The sequence below is a fragment of the Ptychodera flava genome (genome assembly GCF_041260155.1).
Source record: "Ptychodera flava strain L36383 chromosome 23 unlocalized genomic scaffold, AS_Pfla_20210202 Scaffold_23__1_contigs__length_28996876_pilon, whole genome shotgun sequence".
Classification (NCBI taxonomy): Eukaryota; Metazoa; Hemichordata; class Enteropneusta; family Ptychoderidae; genus Ptychodera; species Ptychodera flava.
In genome coordinates, this window is record NW_027248277.1 from 12,881,155 (window position 1) to 12,899,843 (window position 18,689).

The following is an 18,689-nucleotide window of genomic DNA, read 5'->3' on the forward strand; positions in this document are numbered from 1 at the left end:
ATTGTTCAGATATATTTGGCTTTTGGAAAGGCATCGCCAGGTAACACACTCGTAAATAATGGACCAAAAGAAATCTGACGCTAATGCTTAAGTATTGCCGCAATGGCATGCTTCGGAAGACAGCCCCAAATAATCCTTAATTGCACCCACACAGCCAATGGGAAATGAGTGTTCCTTATCCTTGACCAATGACAGAAAGTCTTACTCTCAGTTGTTGCAAAGCGTAGTGCACAAAGCATGCCTCCATGCTGTGTCTGTACCATTAGCTCATAGGGCGAAGCTGACTGAAGCTACTCCAGAAAACATCAAGTACATTAACTTGCAGGTGAGCTTTTAGAGTGATTAATTATTAGATAATACTGTTTTACATGATCTGCTTTTACAGCCTAACAATATTGCTTGAACAATAGAATCTCGCGTGCGATAAAAAAGCCGTACGGAACGCCCGTTCCGTAGCACGTTCGCTTTCCAGGCGCCCCAACCCCTGCAGTTGTATCTGCGCATTCAGTGGTGAACGGTTTCAAGGGACGCATTGGACGAGTGCCATAACTTGTCTCGCGCGCTCTGCACGTACGTGGATAGTACACACACACTATCCAGAACTAGCAGAAGCGTGTCCGAGCTAATGTTCCGCACTTGGGCCGTAAATCGGAAGAAAAATTGTTGACATTGCTTGAAAACGGTCACTACTCAGACAATTTGATGCCCCAATCACGAATGTAAGATGTATAATAATCGTAATAACCTCATATAATCTTTAAACTTTGGGGGAATGCCTATTTCTCGTGTAACATTCATTGACCAATAACTTTTAAACTATCTTTCGTCAGTTGTAACTACGATGAGTAGATTTCAGGCAACGTTCTACAATTATACTACCATGCCCTGTAAGTCGCATTTTAATTGGTCTAGCTGAACCATGTGACCGACCACAAATACGCAATTGAATAATGAATAATGAATAATATCGTAAACATCGTAAATTTTCAGCAAAACGTCAATTGTAGGTTTTAAAAAGATAATAATCAATCACCGAATAAAATGGAACACTTGTGGGCAAAATTTAGACAGGTTTCTTGAAAAAACCTCCGGATTTGCAAAAGTGTTACAGCGCGCACACTACTCACTGACAAGTTCTGGGGCCCTGTTGTCGTTAACATGGGAAATTTTCGTAAATTGTGACGGTTTTGGGGGTCAGTTTATAATATTATGGAAATTACAGACTCCGCGCTGACCATTACCGTTTTTATGGGCAAAGGCGAGAGGAAAGCTAAAAAAAATAACGGGTGAGGCTTGCCCGTTATTTCTGTAATATATGACACCAACTTTGTAGGTCATAAATAATTTGATCGTATCCATCTAAAAATTCCATCATTCATAGAATGGTTTGGTGCATCACCTGAAAATCAACAAACCTCCAAAATCGCCATTGTTTTGTCTGAAATTGAATTCTCATCTGTTGATTTTGTCTCTCAATGCCCCAAATGCTCTTAAACTCTTGCTCTTCCCTGTTAAATCATAGACTCTCGAGAGCCTATGGTTAAATAAATTTTATATCTTATAGTTTAAAGGCAGGGGGAGCCTATAATACCCCCTATCTCCCTGGGCATTCATAATCTAATATAAGTGGCGTATGGTAACAGCGTTAACGAATGCTCCCGAAAATCTGGAGCTTTCAACAACCATGGTGTGAATTAAAGCACTGTTCCAACATATTACGTTTTGTGAATACTTGTTGCATTAACTTGTTGGTGAAATTTTCTCATTTTTTTCCATTTTAAGGTGATTTTGATGCCAAAACTGCTTCGATGTTGTTTTCAAAGCGTCCACAGAACAATAGATGAAAGCATTCAAACAGCTGCCAATCACGAGGGGACGCGAAAAGGTGCAAACGATCAAACATTTGTTGTGTACATCGGATCGATTACGATGTCAACAATGAATAAACGATTCTTACCACTGAGCAAAATACACGAGTCTCAGATGAGTTCAGACAAAATCGGACTGCTTCACGGTTTCCAGCAGATTGCCTCTCCCTGTTTGTTTGTTGATCTGTGTACCTATTTTATGATATATCTCTTTTGGAAGTATATAGTGGCCTAGCCCTGCGTACGATGCCATGTGTTCCCGGCGTTATACGGCCTCCCACCACGGCTCTGGTGATTGCCATATTGACAAAACCGGCAACATGCGGATCCAATTTGGACGGAGCACGAAAAACTACTTTTCTGACTGTTTTCGGCCGAAATCAACTCGAGTCCGATCCAAATCCAATTGCCTACCCAAATCACTCAACCGCTCACAGAGTGCGAAAAGAATGCTCTCGTGACATCTAAAACCGTTGTTTGCTGGCGATGCATTGTCAATGGCCGAGGCAGTGGACGCCCATTGGATACGTTCATGCCACGATTATGCAGGTGTACATTCCATGAGCTGCATTATTTCCTGTAGGGTCGGGGCGATGAAACTAAATCGCGATTGACTCATCTCTGTCGGATTTGACCAAAAAGAGACACTTGAAATAGATTATAGCATCAAATATTGACATTCAGACTGAAACATGATGAAAGGTCTGAAGATCGCCGTGATGTCATCCTTCTCTACACGTTTTTCTGAGCTTGTTTTTTGCTAAATTGCTCTAATAATATCTGACGTTTTTTGATCAATTTTTCTTTCCCAACCAGGGCACAACATTACCTTATTACTTTCACAGTAACCTAGGATTCATTTAATTCGCAGATTACATGTAATATATTCTTATGTTCTTTCTCGATTGTCTGTGACTGATTTTGCTTTCCCGATATCGATTTGCGTTCGCACTCACATGTCTTGAACCTTACGTCATTCACTGAAATAGTTTTCGGACAAACTCAAGAAATTCGACAACTACTAACGAATAGTCGGCAAAATTTACAGAGACTAGCAATAATAATTATGGTCATTTTACCATCTTTAGCTAAGCGGATTCGCTTGGCGGAAGCAGTAATATAACGATCTGAGTTCCGAGTTTTAACCTACCGTGTGAGTGTAGTATTCGAACGAGTGAGATCATAATCTTACGATATGTTCCGAGTGGCCTGGAGATTTTTTATAATATACAATAAATTGACCTTATCAAAATTACTCTGTTTTACATTGCTTGGATATTGATATTTTTTTCTATACTTTTTGACTTTTGAATTTTTGATTCTCCATTTGCGGCAGCACATGTACGGTTACAACCGTCATGTGATGACCGGAGTGCGATTGTAAAGTCGTCGGGAACAGTTGTTGTTCAGAAGAAAAATCATTTTGTATTTAGAGGCTGCAGTTCGGGATTGTCCATTACCAGAGACCATGATAAACAACCAATTATACATTCCTACTTCTTTGGAACGGGGATTACGGTAATCTTTCACGTGATGAAAATTTTTGAACGTGTTTGCAATGTGTTCCCACGATAAGTGTGATCTGATTCTTTGTCAGTAAAAATCGTCAGAAATGGTCCAGTAACCATGGTAAAATAGACACAGATGAAAAAATCATTGCGAGGAAGATAGTAAGAAATTCACATTGCAATATTTGCTGTCGTATTTCTCAGCAGGAATAACCCATTTTTACACGTTGTGTATAAGAAGAGCAAGCAGGTGTTCGGCGGTCAATTGCTTCTATCATAATAATCTTGATCGCAGCTATTTGGCGAGAAGACAGCGGGTACTTATAATCTCGCAAAATTATTGATATTATATCTTTGTATTGACAATTTCGATCGGAGGCAGTTCAAATCAACAGCCGTGGTATATTAGGAATCGTGTTTATCACTGGACACGAACTACCTGCTATCAACAGTACGTTATGTACCATCGGCGGTAACACATTGGTCGTAATCTTGCTAATTCTGCCCCGCCTTGCACCGTCCTGAAAAAGCTAGAATTTTTTTACCCTGACATATAATAGGCCTACAGCGACCTTGCACACTAATGGTCATTCCAATGTTTCTGTTGGGGTTTATTAGCTTTTTAATTGCTCCATGGCCCCGGTAAGATTTTTTTCAATACGATACACAGTTTGAATTTTTTCAAGGTAAATTTAGTATATTGCCAGTTTGTTGGGTAAAGTTGTCTGGAATAAGTTTTGAGTTGACGCTGACAGAGTAGACGTCGAGCCCGGTACAGCTGCCTGAGATCCGGTCGGTTGGGGTCGTTTAGTCCGGAAACCTGCAGAGTTCTGTATGATCATCGTTCGGAATTTAGGTGAATTTTTTGGTCAAAGTAATTCAGTAACAATGTACGCCAGATTCCTTGTGTTGTTTTTGTCACCGTCATACGCGTATATGGACGGTTTTCGATTAAAAACGGTAAAAATATCCAGTGCTCGTAAATGCGTGCACAGTTTATTCAGTGACTGTTTACGCAGCAGTCGTCGATTCGACTAGGATTTGCCACCACGTAACAACTGTAAACACCGCGTCAACAGTCAATACTGAAAATTTGTGCTGAATCGAGTAAGATAATAATTGGCTTGCAGTGGGAAAGGTCAGTCCATCATCCGTCAAAGTTGTTGATCCAAAAAATCTCCACTGTGCACCAACTACATGAGTGGCTGTTATAGTTGTACACGTTCTTCCATGGGCGTTCCTCTGTCCCTTGTTACGAGCTATGTTCAAAGTGCGTCAAGCTACGAATATCGGTGAAGTACCGGGTACATTGATTTTGTTCAAAGCCACTGCCTGTTTGTTCCCCGTGTTGTTTTTTGTGTCCCTAACGTTGGCTGGCTCTATATGCGTACAAACATAGCAGTCGGGATTAAGATTTCCTGGATAAATAGATACACTCATGTTTATTCCGCCTCTGACGCAAAGATACACACTGTTTTACATGTGCCACTCCTAGGCCCTGGATCGATTTCCATACCTTTAAGGAAATGATCAGAATTTCGATCATTTTGGATAGGGATCAATACTCATGATCATGTTTATAATAATGATTATGAGTAATATCAATATCTTACTTCTCGGTCAGAGATTGCTCACAAAGCAAATGATAACTCCAGTCATCTTTGATGTTTTCTGTTGGTTCCTCGTGAACATTAACAGTCTTTCTAATACTTGTGAACTATATAACTTTTTTGTATATCAATATTTCGGCCAGCTTTGTCTTGTCTTTACTTTCCAGGTAACCTTAGTCACTCCGTCTTCACAAGATGAGGTAGGTCAACAAAGCACTCATTAAACGATCTAATCGATTTTAGAAGCCACAGCATATTATTATGTACAAGACAGACTATCAAAATACTTCTTTTCCTTAAAGTTCCTGCGAGGGATGTGTAATGGGGTTTATGCTTTGCTGGTCAATAATATTATTTGCATTCATTTGGATTACACTTTGACATTTACTTTTGCTATATCTTCGCAATGCACAGAGCTGTAAGCGGTATTTAAATGGCAGCCACACGGACTGTAATTGTTTGTAATCATCGATATCAACAAATTGAGAGGGCACCTTGGTCGCTAAATTTGAGGAACTCTATTACAAATTAGAAAATGAAATGAGGCAAATATGCCCTCGTAATGTGTCGCCGACTATGATGAGGTTGACCTGGACGCCTTTGTTCTTAGACTAGAAATTATTACTATTTTCCAATTTTATTGTTTTGATAATCGAATTATGAGTTGTATACTCCACTATTCGTGTATTTTGAAACGTCTTGATTCTTTTGAAAATTCATCGAGTGACTGAGCTTTCAATATCTTATATCAAGGTAATTAATTGATGTATAACGTGGAGTACTAGTGAGCTGGGCAAACATTTTGTTTATTGAGCTGGCTACAGAGTTGTTGCCTTAGGAACAGATATACTGACTGGCAAACTTTTGAAAAAATTCTCTGATCTTTCACTGTTTAGCGCTTATTTTAAAAATTAATATTATTGAGTTAGAAAAACTTCACCATCTTAGTTTCTGTTAACATCGATTAGATAGATGGCTGGTTATTTGTTTCATAGTACCACAATTTGTTGACCCCAGATCTTAATTTTTGATTTAGTAAGAGCGCGGTTCAAAAGTACTTTTGAAGAAAATTTGAACAAAGGTTTGTCTCTCACTTTTGAGGCGCGAACTACGCGAACTTCCTTAAACGATAAACTACCATAGACGAGAGTAAACAGTAACTGTAAGGTGTACTAGCATATAGAAAAGTGGCTTTGGCTTTATTTCCTTCTTCATGCTATGTCCAATTAATGATCAAAGTTTAACACTGGGACGCAACTTAAAATCGGTGTGTTTACTAAGTTAAACCAGGTCCTCAAGTGTATTATTTGTTTCGGAAAAGTGAAGTGGATTAGAGGTTCACTACCGCACTATAGTACGTTAAAACGTTTCACGAGCAATAATGAATTAGGAATAGTTTTCTTAGGGTTAATAAATCATCACAATATTCTCTCACATACTATCATTTTTCAATTCTGAACTGCCATTATTCTTTTATTAGGTCTTCGTTTGCAACTCTGGTACTTGCTATTATCGGGTGCATATCACTGTGCCGGGCCCAAAGTGAGTATTTATTCAAATGTTATTATTTTGCGCATTTTCAAATGAACAGACACAAGACAAAAGTATTTATGACTCTAAAATACCGTTTACACTGGTCCAATTTGTCGACATAATTTTGATGTAAATTATTACCTTGCATTGATCTGAGGCAAAAGTATTTGAAAAAAGGTAATATTGTAGAACAATGGAAAATCAGCGTGAAGTTTTTATTACTTTGCAATTATTACGCCATACAAATGTTTTATAGGTTCCCGTAACCAATGTTTAGTTTGTATGGTTAACTTTTTCATATTATAGACGATATTGCAGCTACTGGATTGACGGTAACAGGACCAGATCCCACATCAGGGGGTTTCACTGAGGGTACAGAAACCTTGACTACTTTTACCGTGACATTTACACTTGCTGGTTCTGTTACACCAACCGATATCAAGGTGTACTTCAGCAATGCCGCTGGTTCTACAAAGTCAACCGAGGTACAAGCATTAGGAGGACCAGATGGCAGTACTGCAGCTTCAGGGACAGAATACGTTGATCTTGGAGCTTCACTCACACTCGATGCAACCAACTGCGCCGCGTACACCAAACTGTGTGCGTCAATTACAGTGGCAGATGACGACACAACTAACAACGCATTCTGCATTGACTTTGGAGCCGCTGGTGACAAAGCCGGTACAAAGACATGTAGTAAGTATTTAAGTCCTACAATTAAAAGTCATAAGTAACTTCTTAGGATGCAAGTCGCATAAGAAAACTTGTCATTTCGGTTTCTCACAAAAGTTTTGTATCGCTATCCATATCCAATAGTCGTTTATCTTCACGCTTATCGATATCAATATTTAACGGAAGAAATTTAGTGGAAGTGGGAATTAAGGCAAATGTTAGCTATAGGACTCAATTATGCGGTCACATTTATTCAACATGTTCGGGTAATGACTCCAACAAATCGTGTATCAACGACACACAGCAAGAATCAAATGCAATTTTGATGTTCTGAACTTTGCCATCTCAATGCCATTCAGTTCGATATATTTTGTATTTTATTTTACTAGTTATTTTTACTAGTAAGAGACAAATTGAAAACACCCCTCAGAATACATCAGACTGCCCCATTACACAAATCAATTTCTCATGTTTTTACAGGCACAAACTGATAACTGTTTTTACAAAATGTATTGTCATTGTTTGGTTGTTGAACATTGTGACTCAAACACTGATCATGCAAAAAATGTAATAGAGATATCAGTGTTTCATGTCATTTTCAAATAGTTTTACCGAGCGCAAAATAAACCGAAGCACATCTCCGATTACATCATTACACACATCAATTTAGTGTTTCATGTCATTTTCAAATAGTTTTACCGAGCGCAAAATAAACCGAAGCACATCTCAGATTACATCATTACACACATCAATTTCTCAAATTTTCGGTACGAGTGTGGGACTCCCCTCTCGTGTCCTCCCCTTTGTGTTTTCTAACAGCTCTACTTGGTAAAAAACAAAAAACACCCTCAGATTGCCTGAGACTGCACCATTACTCACATAAGTTCCAATTGTTGCCATTCATATAGGGGACATCCCCGTTCACACTTTTCCCCTCAGCCTCTCGCGTGTTCTCCCCCTGTACTTTCAAATTCTGCCCAGTAAGATATCAAAATGAAAACCCTGTTATGATACTCATCGAAATTAAACGTTACTGTACGGTTATATACTGGTTATTTTGATTACAATTCCATTTTGTTGGTTTCACCTTTTTCAACCATCATGAGATAACCGATGATAATCTAGCAGGGTAAATCGGAATCTAAAAGGTCTTTATTATTGCTATACAATGTATTTTGTATATTTTACGAATATTGGTATTTACAAATGTTTTAAGTGGAGGGTCGGTCAAAATGTCTGAGTTAGGGGGTTACTCAAATTCATCATGGTTGGCAGGGGGTTACTCGAAAATTCGAAGTTTCCGATGAAATTCCTCCGACCCCCGGGCTAAATAATGACGGCTCCCTTATTTATTTGTGTGGTTTCAGGTGACATCGCAGCTTCGACCTTTACAGTCACAGCACCTGCTCCAGCTACAAACGTATTCTACATTGGTGAAGCAGTCACGATTACCTTTACGTTAGCGTACACTGTAACTGCTCCTGGTGGTTCACCCAGCGATGTCAAAGTGTACTTCAGTAACGCTGACGGTTCAACCAAATCGACTGAAGTGACAGCAGCGGGAACAAACGCGCCTGACGGATCCGCTGTAACGTCATCAGGAAATTACAATGGTCTCACCGCCACGCTGAACCTTGACGCCGCTAACTGCGCAGCCTACACCAAAGCGTGTTCTTCTATCACTGTGACGGATGCTGATGCCACAAACAATGTAGCCTGTGGGGATTTTGGTACAGCTGCCACAAACTTAGGGACAAAAAACTGTACAGCGCCTGCGGGTGAGTGTGCGATACAAACTTACTGCTTTCATATTTTAATTTTTGTTCTTATTTTTCTCTAGTATAGTCAAACAGAAAATACACAGTATACACCTCTTTCCGTTTTCGCAATCAAACTTCAACGTAAGTTCATTTGCAGTTAATAAACCTTTATACCTTAATCCCTTGACTGTGTATATTGAAGTCGTACCAAGCATAGCAAGTAGGTTCAGACAGGCCTTATACATACAATATTTGTATTGAATCGTCATTAGCTTGTTGTCAATTATAATTATGCAAAGCTAATCAGCAATCCCAACGACTAGAGTAGGGTTTTTGTATAGACCAGTCAGAATCTATTGGCAGTGGCTCTCGTGTAATTGTCATTCAACGCAGATATCTGGAAAATATCTGAATACATTGCGCCGTATATACTTAACATGGGGACGGCGGCCATTTTGAATTCCAAATATTGGTAAATGTTGGGTAGTTTGTTTCCTACCATCAATTTTGCAAGGTGAACCCTAATGTTTACTCTTGATTTGGCGAGAGAAAGCTTGGAAGTATCATGGGGGAAAGTTTTGAGCAAAAGTTTAAAATCTTTCACTTTCTGGACGCTGACAACCTAGCAATGAAAACTACTGACATACAGAGGTACCTTTCCCTTTATAAAGAACACTCGCCCTATAGATAACATGACCTTTGTATTTCCGCTAAATGTAATTGTGTATAAAGTATTGACTTTACGTATGTTTATTTCCCTGATTATTGCTTCACAGCGACAGAATCCCCAACAGGTATGTTGTGTATTGAGCCCATCTACTCCCCTTCTTCCCTTCATTACTACATCCTATCACTTTATGGTTATGGGACTATTCTTTCTTTAAGGATCATGTCATTACCCTACATTACTCTCAGCAGTCAGGGCACTTGCTTAATACTCTTGAATTTTGGACCTGGTATTGTAACTTTATCGTAAGAATGGAGCTAACGCCTAGTATACATAAGAAGTAAGTCTCTTGCTGAGCTGCAATTGCTGATTTTTCACTCCGAAAAAAAAGACCAGCATTGATAAGTTTTACTTTTTTGCTGATACTAGTTATGCTCAATATTACGATCATTCATTGACTACGACTCTATTTGCATTGACAATTATAGAAGTGCGTGTACCATGTATCTTCGGCTAAGTTCTTTCATTTAGTCACCAAAACATATTCTACTATCGCGTTCGAATTCATGATAGTTTAAAATTAGGTTATCGTATCAGCTCAATATCCTCGCATGAAACACTAAGTATTGTACACTTTATAATTTTGGCAACTGCAGAATAACAAGCGTTGCTATGCACAATTTGGCTCGACCTTAGATTTTCATCTCATCTAATTGATTGCTTTTAGTAATATCTCTTCACAGATTTGTTTGCTAACGTTGTGCTGATTCCAAATTGTACTACAAAACAAATATTTAGTTTTGTTTTTGTTTTTCACACAGAATCCAATGCTGAAGCTTTGTCCGTCGGATTTGTTACTTTCATAACCATGATTGTAGCTTCTGTTCTCACTTAACATCGAAAAGACAATGTAAGTACAGTAGCTTTTTGTATTATTGTTTCTAAAACTACAGATTGCATGCCTACATAACGCCATGGTATGTACTGTATCGGTAATTCAGAGCAATTCACTCTCGCCTGAGGCATTCTTATTTATCATTTGTTTCATTTAATGTTATTACATGTCCCGTATAACGAACGTCTGGTAACGTCACGGGCCACATAGTCATCATTTGATTGAAAGCGAACCGGAACTATTTTCAACAAGCAGGATTTAAAAATTATGAAATTACAAGGGAAATACTGTTTTTATAAATTTATAAGAAAACAACTTCATTAAACCGCATAACAGTCACTAACAATACAAATGCACCGTTCGATGATGAAAATCGTTTTTCTTTTTCAACAAATTGTCGCCTAACACAGAAATAAACGTGTGATTGTCATTTGTACGTACACCCGACTGAGTGAAAACTATGTAAGAGAGCGAAAATAAAATAGTAAATATTCTGCTGCGTAAAAAGTCAAATCAACAATTTAAACATATAGACAAAACACTTACTCAGTTTTTTATTTTTTATTGTACTCTCTCTTCTCTTCCTTTTATCTCTCTCTCTCTCTCTCTCTCTCTCTTCTCTCTCTCTCTCTCTCTCTCTCTCTCTCTCCTCTCTCTCTCTCTCTCTCTCTCTCTCTCTCTCTCATCTCTTGTAGGATATCATTCTACAGCATTGTGATTAAGGCCCTCTGTAGATAATATCAAAATATCAAGGTCTTCTGAAATGAAAATTGTGTTTGCCAATTTGTCATCAATATTCTCTAGTGATTTAATTGAACGCGAATGTTCAACTGGGAGTCGTCCTGACAAGAATTTTTAACCGCACACAAATTATTTTTCGTTCACTATCATGTCCTTACTTATCATATCTCTCTTAGACATTCGATTTCTAGGTTAATAACGTTCCAGATAACTTTTGCAATCCAAATACCGGCGATTTTGTCCTTCACTTTAGACTATTATCGTAAAAATGCAAAGAGTGAAAAGACTTCAACATCTCTGATTTATTTGTTAGACTTTGTTAGACTAAGTTTGTTTTTAAATATTTTGTATACCACAGTATCAATCACTAACCAGTTGACCATTTCTGTCCCGACAGAGACTATCTAAAACATAGACGTATTTATGATGACCAAAGTGTTTCTATGACGGTACTCTGGATGACGCAATCGAAATTTATGTTGGTCAATTAAAAAAAGAGTTGAACTCGTTTTGCGAAAGACTCCGTACCCGAGTTGCATTCTGGTCAGATTCATATAGTTTGCACACAGTTGTGCCCAAGAATATTTGACTTGATCTGCATGCTCTCCAATTACGTCATGTTATGGATAACTCTGTAGTTTGGTGAAAGAAAATGGTTTAGATCGGTTGAATGGCATCAGTGATGCGTAAATTGGTAAAAATATTACAACGATCATTCGATAAGCATTGCTGTATCGAAACGGAGTCAAATATTTTTGAACTCCCGATGGCTTTTCTTGATCGATTATGGTTACAATAAATGTAACTTTTGACTTACGATTCCAGTGTGTTCCCTTCTTGTGTGAGTGTGCTTGACAAACGAAACGTGATGTACTTCAGTTACTGAATGCGTTCACATGTCTCACCGTATTAATAAATGGGGAGTTTGGGTGAAGTAAAGCAGTTATGTGATCCCGAAAAAGCAGAATGCGTTGGCAAAGATCAGCGAAATGCATAATCAATACAACTTATATAATCAACAGTGGAGCAACGTAATGATCACCTAGGCTTGTGTAGTGTATATATCACAACTAAAGCTTTAACCAATACAGAAGCCAACATTTTAAGAGATGAAGTGGAAACTATCAGTGACCATTATTCGTCATTCAGTCAGTGTGAGTGTAGTATGTTGAAAACAGTCACACAATACCGAGACACTTAACGCTGTCAGAAAACATCGGGTTAATTTCATGTGTCGGCCAATTCAGCCTTAATGAACAGCTTCACCGAGAACAATTCAAAGAAAAGTGACCTTTCAATATGACTGATCAAATGTCGTGTGCCCCTTAAAGTGAGGCACCCTTCATCGCGGTGCAAATATTTACGATGTTTGACACATCGGCCCCCTTGATCGCAGCCCCAACATGGAGTACTGTCAGTTGGGTGAAATTTCTAGAAAACACTTCTTTGTGCACACCGTCTTCAGACATCCTAATATACCATAGAGTGAGAGGCCTGTGAAAAGTATGACATAAATTTAATTGTGTATATTTAACCCATCCAAGCAAATCCTACAGCAACTTAGACGTCGCAAGCAAATAGCGTTTCGTTGAAAACACGCTTCCGCTGCTAGGCACTTTTTTCGACAATATCTATTGAGGATATCGTCCAGGCGCACGGAATTACTTACCCACAGAAACACCATAGACCATATACTGATGGTAGTGTGGCACATTTTACATTAACACTGCCTTTCCAAACCTGTCCAACATCCGCCTTGTGTCCTACACACGTTTGCCCTCACATAATCAAAGTCGCGTGTTCAAGAAAGAAGATGTTATTATCATATTTCAACAAATTAAATTTTCAACGCAACTTCTGTATCACATTTGATCATAACAACTCACTAGTATTACTTTGAGCGACCATTTAAACACAACACTGAAGATAACATGTATTTGACTTCTGCCGTTAAACGAGGGCGCTCGACCAAGGCAGCACTAGCTTTGAAATTGAAAGGGTCACTTTCCTGAAGAAAACTTTCAGGCATTCCATTTGCAATTGAGGATTAACCAAACGGATCAACGTGCACAATTTGGTACTAGAGAAGCAAATTACACACTATCTATCATCACTTAAAATTCAAACTTAGCTCCAGTGTGTCAGCTCGTTTGAAAAAATAATTTAATTTTTTTCGATTTTTGCGAAAGATTTGAGATTACGAATATATTTCCCCGAGGTGACACGCCTTCTATATTTTAAGGCCCTCCCATATCTAATAGGTTGCAAAAATTAGGTTTGGATGTTTTGGATCCACATTTCGTCAGCAGACAAATTTACAGACTCGGTGTTTATACGTACATTTAGTACACAACTACAGTATCGTAATGGTTCAACGATGATACAATATTCGAAAGACAAGGACCAAAAAATTCAGCAAAGATTGAAGTAATCTGAGATGATAACACATTTGTGTCGGTAGAAATTCAAGACAACTGTGACAAACATAATTGCATTAAAAGTAGCCAGTTTGAAGAAAGCTGCGAAGTTAGGTAAAATGACTTTGGCCTCCGTAACTCGCTACCTGGCTACAACTGTGTAGTTGCCAGAGAGACACTAGCACTGTATTAACTCGTACGTGGGTCTGCAGCTGTATGCTTAGGCAGAAGGGCATTTGCCAATTTTGCTCATTTGCATACTTAATGAGTTTAGAAAAAATGAATATACATTAAAAACGACTACACACAATTTTATGAGATTTGCTACAACTGTTGATCACATCAAGATATATCAGCAGTTGGAACTATCAAGGGTAAAGAGAAAGATAAATGCTAATTTGCATATTTAAAGAACTTTCCTAACGAGGGATATATGTCTGATTTGACTCAATCGAAATTAACCAAACTTGGTATGTATATTAAAACATACTATGATTTAACATTATTGAAAGTCATTAAGCGTTTTAACTTCAGCAAATTCCTTATTTGCATATTTCATGAAGTTTGTTATTTAGGGAAAATATATTTGAAATGACTAGACAAAAGTTGATGAAACTTGCTACATGTATTGAAGCCACTATGATACAACATTTTTAAAGTAATTATATAAGCATTTTTACTTCAGCCAATTCCGAATTTGCATATTTAATGAACTTTCCCAATCAGGGATATATATCTGAATTAACTTGATTGTAGTTGCTGAAACTTGTATATACATCAAAGATACTGTGATATAATATTATTGAAAGTCAAAAGACATTTTACTTCAGCCAAAACCTAATTCACATATTAAATGAATTTTCATAATTAGGGATTTATATCTGACTTGACTTGATCAAAATTGACAAAACTTGCTATGTACATTAAAGTCATTATAATACAACATTATTGAAAGTCATTAAGCATTTTCTCTCAGCTTCAGCCAATTCCTAATTTGCATATTTAACGATCTTTCCTAATTAGATATATATATCTGAATTGACTTGACCAAAGTTGACAAAATTTGCTACACATATTGCAGATTCCATGATACAACATTATTGACAATCATTAAGCATTTTTACTGAAGCCAATTCTGAATTTACATATTTAATGAACTTTGCTTATTAGGGATATATACCGGGATTTACTTGATCAAAGTTGGCAAACATGCTATGTACATTGATGATTATACCAGATACTAGGTTAAAACAATATCGAAAGTCATTTCACATTTTCATGTCAGTTAATTTATAATTTGCATATCTAATGAGCTTTCACAGCTCGGCATATATGTCTTGACGGACTTGGCCAACGGTAATGACACTTGCTATATAAAGTGGTGATACAATAAGAGCGGTCAAATAACTTGAATATTATTATTTCAGCTAATTAAATATTTGTATACTTCGTGACCTTTTAGAATTAATCGGCGGTGATTATTGTTCATTATGTTGATCATAATAATTTCAATGAAGTTGAAAACATGCAGAAAAGGTTCAAATTTACACATAACTTCAATATATAATGAAACACGTGAGCACTTTCAGTTCATATCCGGTTTAACCTAAATTTTGGTATGAGTGATAAAAGTTAATTTAAGTCAAAAACCTGATGCTATTTTCTGAAATGTAATATTTCACTTGAAAGAAGAGTATATGTAGAGAAAAAGGACTATTTTATTTGGCATTATCTATCCTCATTTTTAAATGGCAAGGGTTTAAAGACTGACACTCAGAGAATCGATAAAAATCACGATAAGCAAAATTAAAATGACTCTTATTCAAAATCTGAGAACTTTATTGCCAAACAAATACTCGTTTTTTATATATAGCATTTGAAAAACATAATGTAAAAATTTCAGAAAATTTGACCCAGCCAGAGTAAAGTTGAATCGTCTAGAAATTTTGAAATTGGGAGGTAAAAGAAGCCAGCAAATCGGGTAATTTACATACATTTGCATAAATTAACACTTCTTTATCACGCAATGTTCGACTGTTTGACAAGCTACAAGGTGAACCCAACCAGTATTTCAATCAAGGGTTAACAAATTAATTAAAATTGAATAAATATTTGCCAAAAAAAGAGTTAATTTTGAGCAAAATATGCTATGTTAGGTGAAACTCCCCCTTAACCCAATATGGAAGCCAAGTGCAGTGTTGGTCTCAGTACAAATAGGCAGTTGTAGGCAAATTGAGGACATCAGATGACACTCAGAATTATTGTTGTCTCACAATGGCGTTTATCGCATGAAGACATAATATTGTTTGACTTTCAGTCGTATTATATCCAAATTGCGTATTTATCAACCCCTATCCTTGAACATAAATGAATAACATATTCGATGTAATTATTGTCATTCACTGTTCAGATTTACATTAAAACTGAATAGACAAATATTAACCCTTTGAGCGCTACAATTTTTTTTCCAATCAAAATTGTGTGCACCATTTTGCCAATTTTTTTTTTATTTTTTCTGCAATATTTTGGATAATTTTAAATCAAAATTATATTACATTTTGTTGGCTTCAGATTTCCGTCAAAATTTAAGCAAAATTTAGAAAAAAGTTGACTTGTCTATATCTTGATATATAGGCGACAAATTGACTTTTGCGCTCAAAGTGGCATTTCAGAAAAGAATTGTAAAAAATTTAGGGTCTGAATTTCTGTCCCTGACATGTTTGTGAAAGTATTGGGCACTCTTGCCCTGCACAGTGGTAGCAAGGGTTTTTGATTGTCATTCTGGGCAGGAAATATGTTACTTGTTTAGGAAAATGTCGTTTTCTCTTCAATGGTGAGACTCGGCTGTCATTGTCACCCGTTCAAGGTGGAAATTTCCGTTTTTACCCAAAAAGGTATGTTTAGAAGTATATGGCCTATTGATTCTTATCAGCGATACGGAAATTGAACTATTGTCGCTGTTCTCCTGTGAGACTAATGCTTTTTTATCTCTGGCGATAATGTCGCAATTCAATAATGTTGCTTTCGTGCAAGACCTTTTCATAATACAGTCTGTTATCTGGCAATCATTCAGTGAAAATTAAAAGTACTCGTGTTATCCTGTTACTTTATTTCGTAACCTCACAAATTTACCTCATTCAATAAGCGAAAACTGAAACAGTAGATCACGGTATGGTGCTTTAAGTCAAAGAATACTACATAAACATTTTGTTTTAGGGTATTTCTCAACGGCGAAATTATTTATTCACTACTTTTGTTTTATTTGTCATTTAAAATTATCGTTCGACTCCTCACGTATTCAAATAGGAACAATAAAAGCTGAATAGTTGGTGTGTCAGCTTTTTATTGTTCCTATTTGAATTATAGTCCAGACCAGAATTTATTACCAATAATAAAAATGCCGTTTTTATATCTATCAACAATACGAATGCCCTTTGTATATCTACAAGCACAGCTGACACGCTCAAAAATGTGTACCTTCACATGCTATGGGGAGCAGCACAAGAAACTCTAGTCGACTTAAAAGAACGAAATTAGGGAATAACAATATCAACAGTTGGGGCCAACAGTCATGACGTATAAGAAGGTGTTCCAAGCAAAATTAATAGTCGTGCCAGCGGCTTACTGACTACGCATGCACATATTCATAATATACTATGCGAGTAACCGGAAGTGTACCCTACTTCCATGGGCGCCGCCATGTTTTTTGAGTACTCGTAAATAAATAAATATGAAACTCGCAAATTGTTGTTACATATATATATATCTTTTATTAGCCTGTAAGTGTTATAATCCACTTTGTCGCTGGTACAAAAGATCGTTAATATCACGCATAAAAAATAGAATAGGGAGAAAACTGTCATGCACATGAACGGGGGGGGGTGCATACGCAAAGAATGTTGGGATTGAATTTTAGAAAAGCGCCCCTGTGTCAATAACTAGATTCAAAATTGCCAGTTTTTAGACGGAAACGCTAGTTTTCAGCTTGCAAGTGGAAGGTTGGCAGAATGATTATGATGGCATAATGCGTCCCTTGTTTAAACAATAGGCTGTTATCATGGTAAAAATGCCAATTTTTGTCCAACATCTTTACACAATATACAGAAAATCTATACCTGCACTTCTGCAGGGTTTGACGTCGTGTACGTACGTGAACTGCTTTCATCAGAGAGAAACTGGGCGTAGTTGTTATACAAATTTATATAACAATTAATTTTATTTTATCATGAATCAATACAAATAACATTATTGCCAATCTTAACCCCTGGCGCGACACCAAGGGCTGAGCCCTATATAATATTATTTTGAGGAGAAGTGAAAGATCATCATACTTCCTATATAAAAGGCTTATATGTTCTCCGCCCACTGATAGTAAAGATATCGTTCTCCGTCATACTCTGGCCCGCTATGTTAGAAAATACTTGGCCTTCAGAAAATAGATTGCTGGCAACTCTATATGCTGCCATTATGATACTTACACCAAAGTCTGAGGCGCGATGCAACAGAACATCAGGTCATGCATTATCCTTTACCCTAGTCACCTTGTGCGATCCGCGTCGAGGTGTTTGATCACGGCGCTTGCGCACTAGTGCTCGAATGTTGCCAGGATACTCTTGCAATGTTTACACGCATTGACAATATTCCAGCTTCGAGCCGGGTACTTATTTGACTACTGCTTATATACTTGTGTAGGAAACTAATCACCCACAAATAATAGAATTTGACGACATTATAATATGAAGTATGTTGCAATAATGAATATTAATATATCACTTTACTACTTGTGGAAATTTATTTTATAGAATATCACCGTTCCTTATAATATTTCAGATTTGAATGCCTCATGGCACAATTGTTAAGACTAGATGATTAAGAATTCACTAGACAAAAAAACCACATATGTAAAATTCACAAATGTCTAAGATATAACATGTTTAGTCTTGACATGTGCATGGCAAATGTTTAACTCAGGACATGATTATACTTTTGGTTCACAACGAAAATTATTGATGGACGAA

At 37.1% G+C, this 18,689-nt stretch overlaps 1 protein-coding gene across 1 annotated transcript; it reads left to right on the top strand.

Annotated features, from left to right (window-relative positions):
* The first annotated feature begins 5,118 nt into the window (after nt 1–5,118).
* Nucleotides 5,119–12,070, top strand: LOC139123946 (uncharacterized). Its single transcript, XM_070690093.1, has 7 exons — nt 5,119–5,186; nt 6,467–6,528; nt 6,826–7,215; nt 8,559–8,969; nt 9,728–9,745; nt 10,440–10,528; nt 11,209–12,070. The coding sequence occupies exons 1-6, from the start codon at nt 5,182–5,184 to the stop codon at nt 10,511–10,513; spliced, it is 960 nt and encodes a 319-aa protein (XP_070546194.1). The 5' UTR covers nt 5,119–5,181; the 3' UTR covers nt 10,514–10,528; nt 11,209–12,070.
* The last annotated feature ends 6,619 nt before the right edge of the window (nt 12,071–18,689 follow it).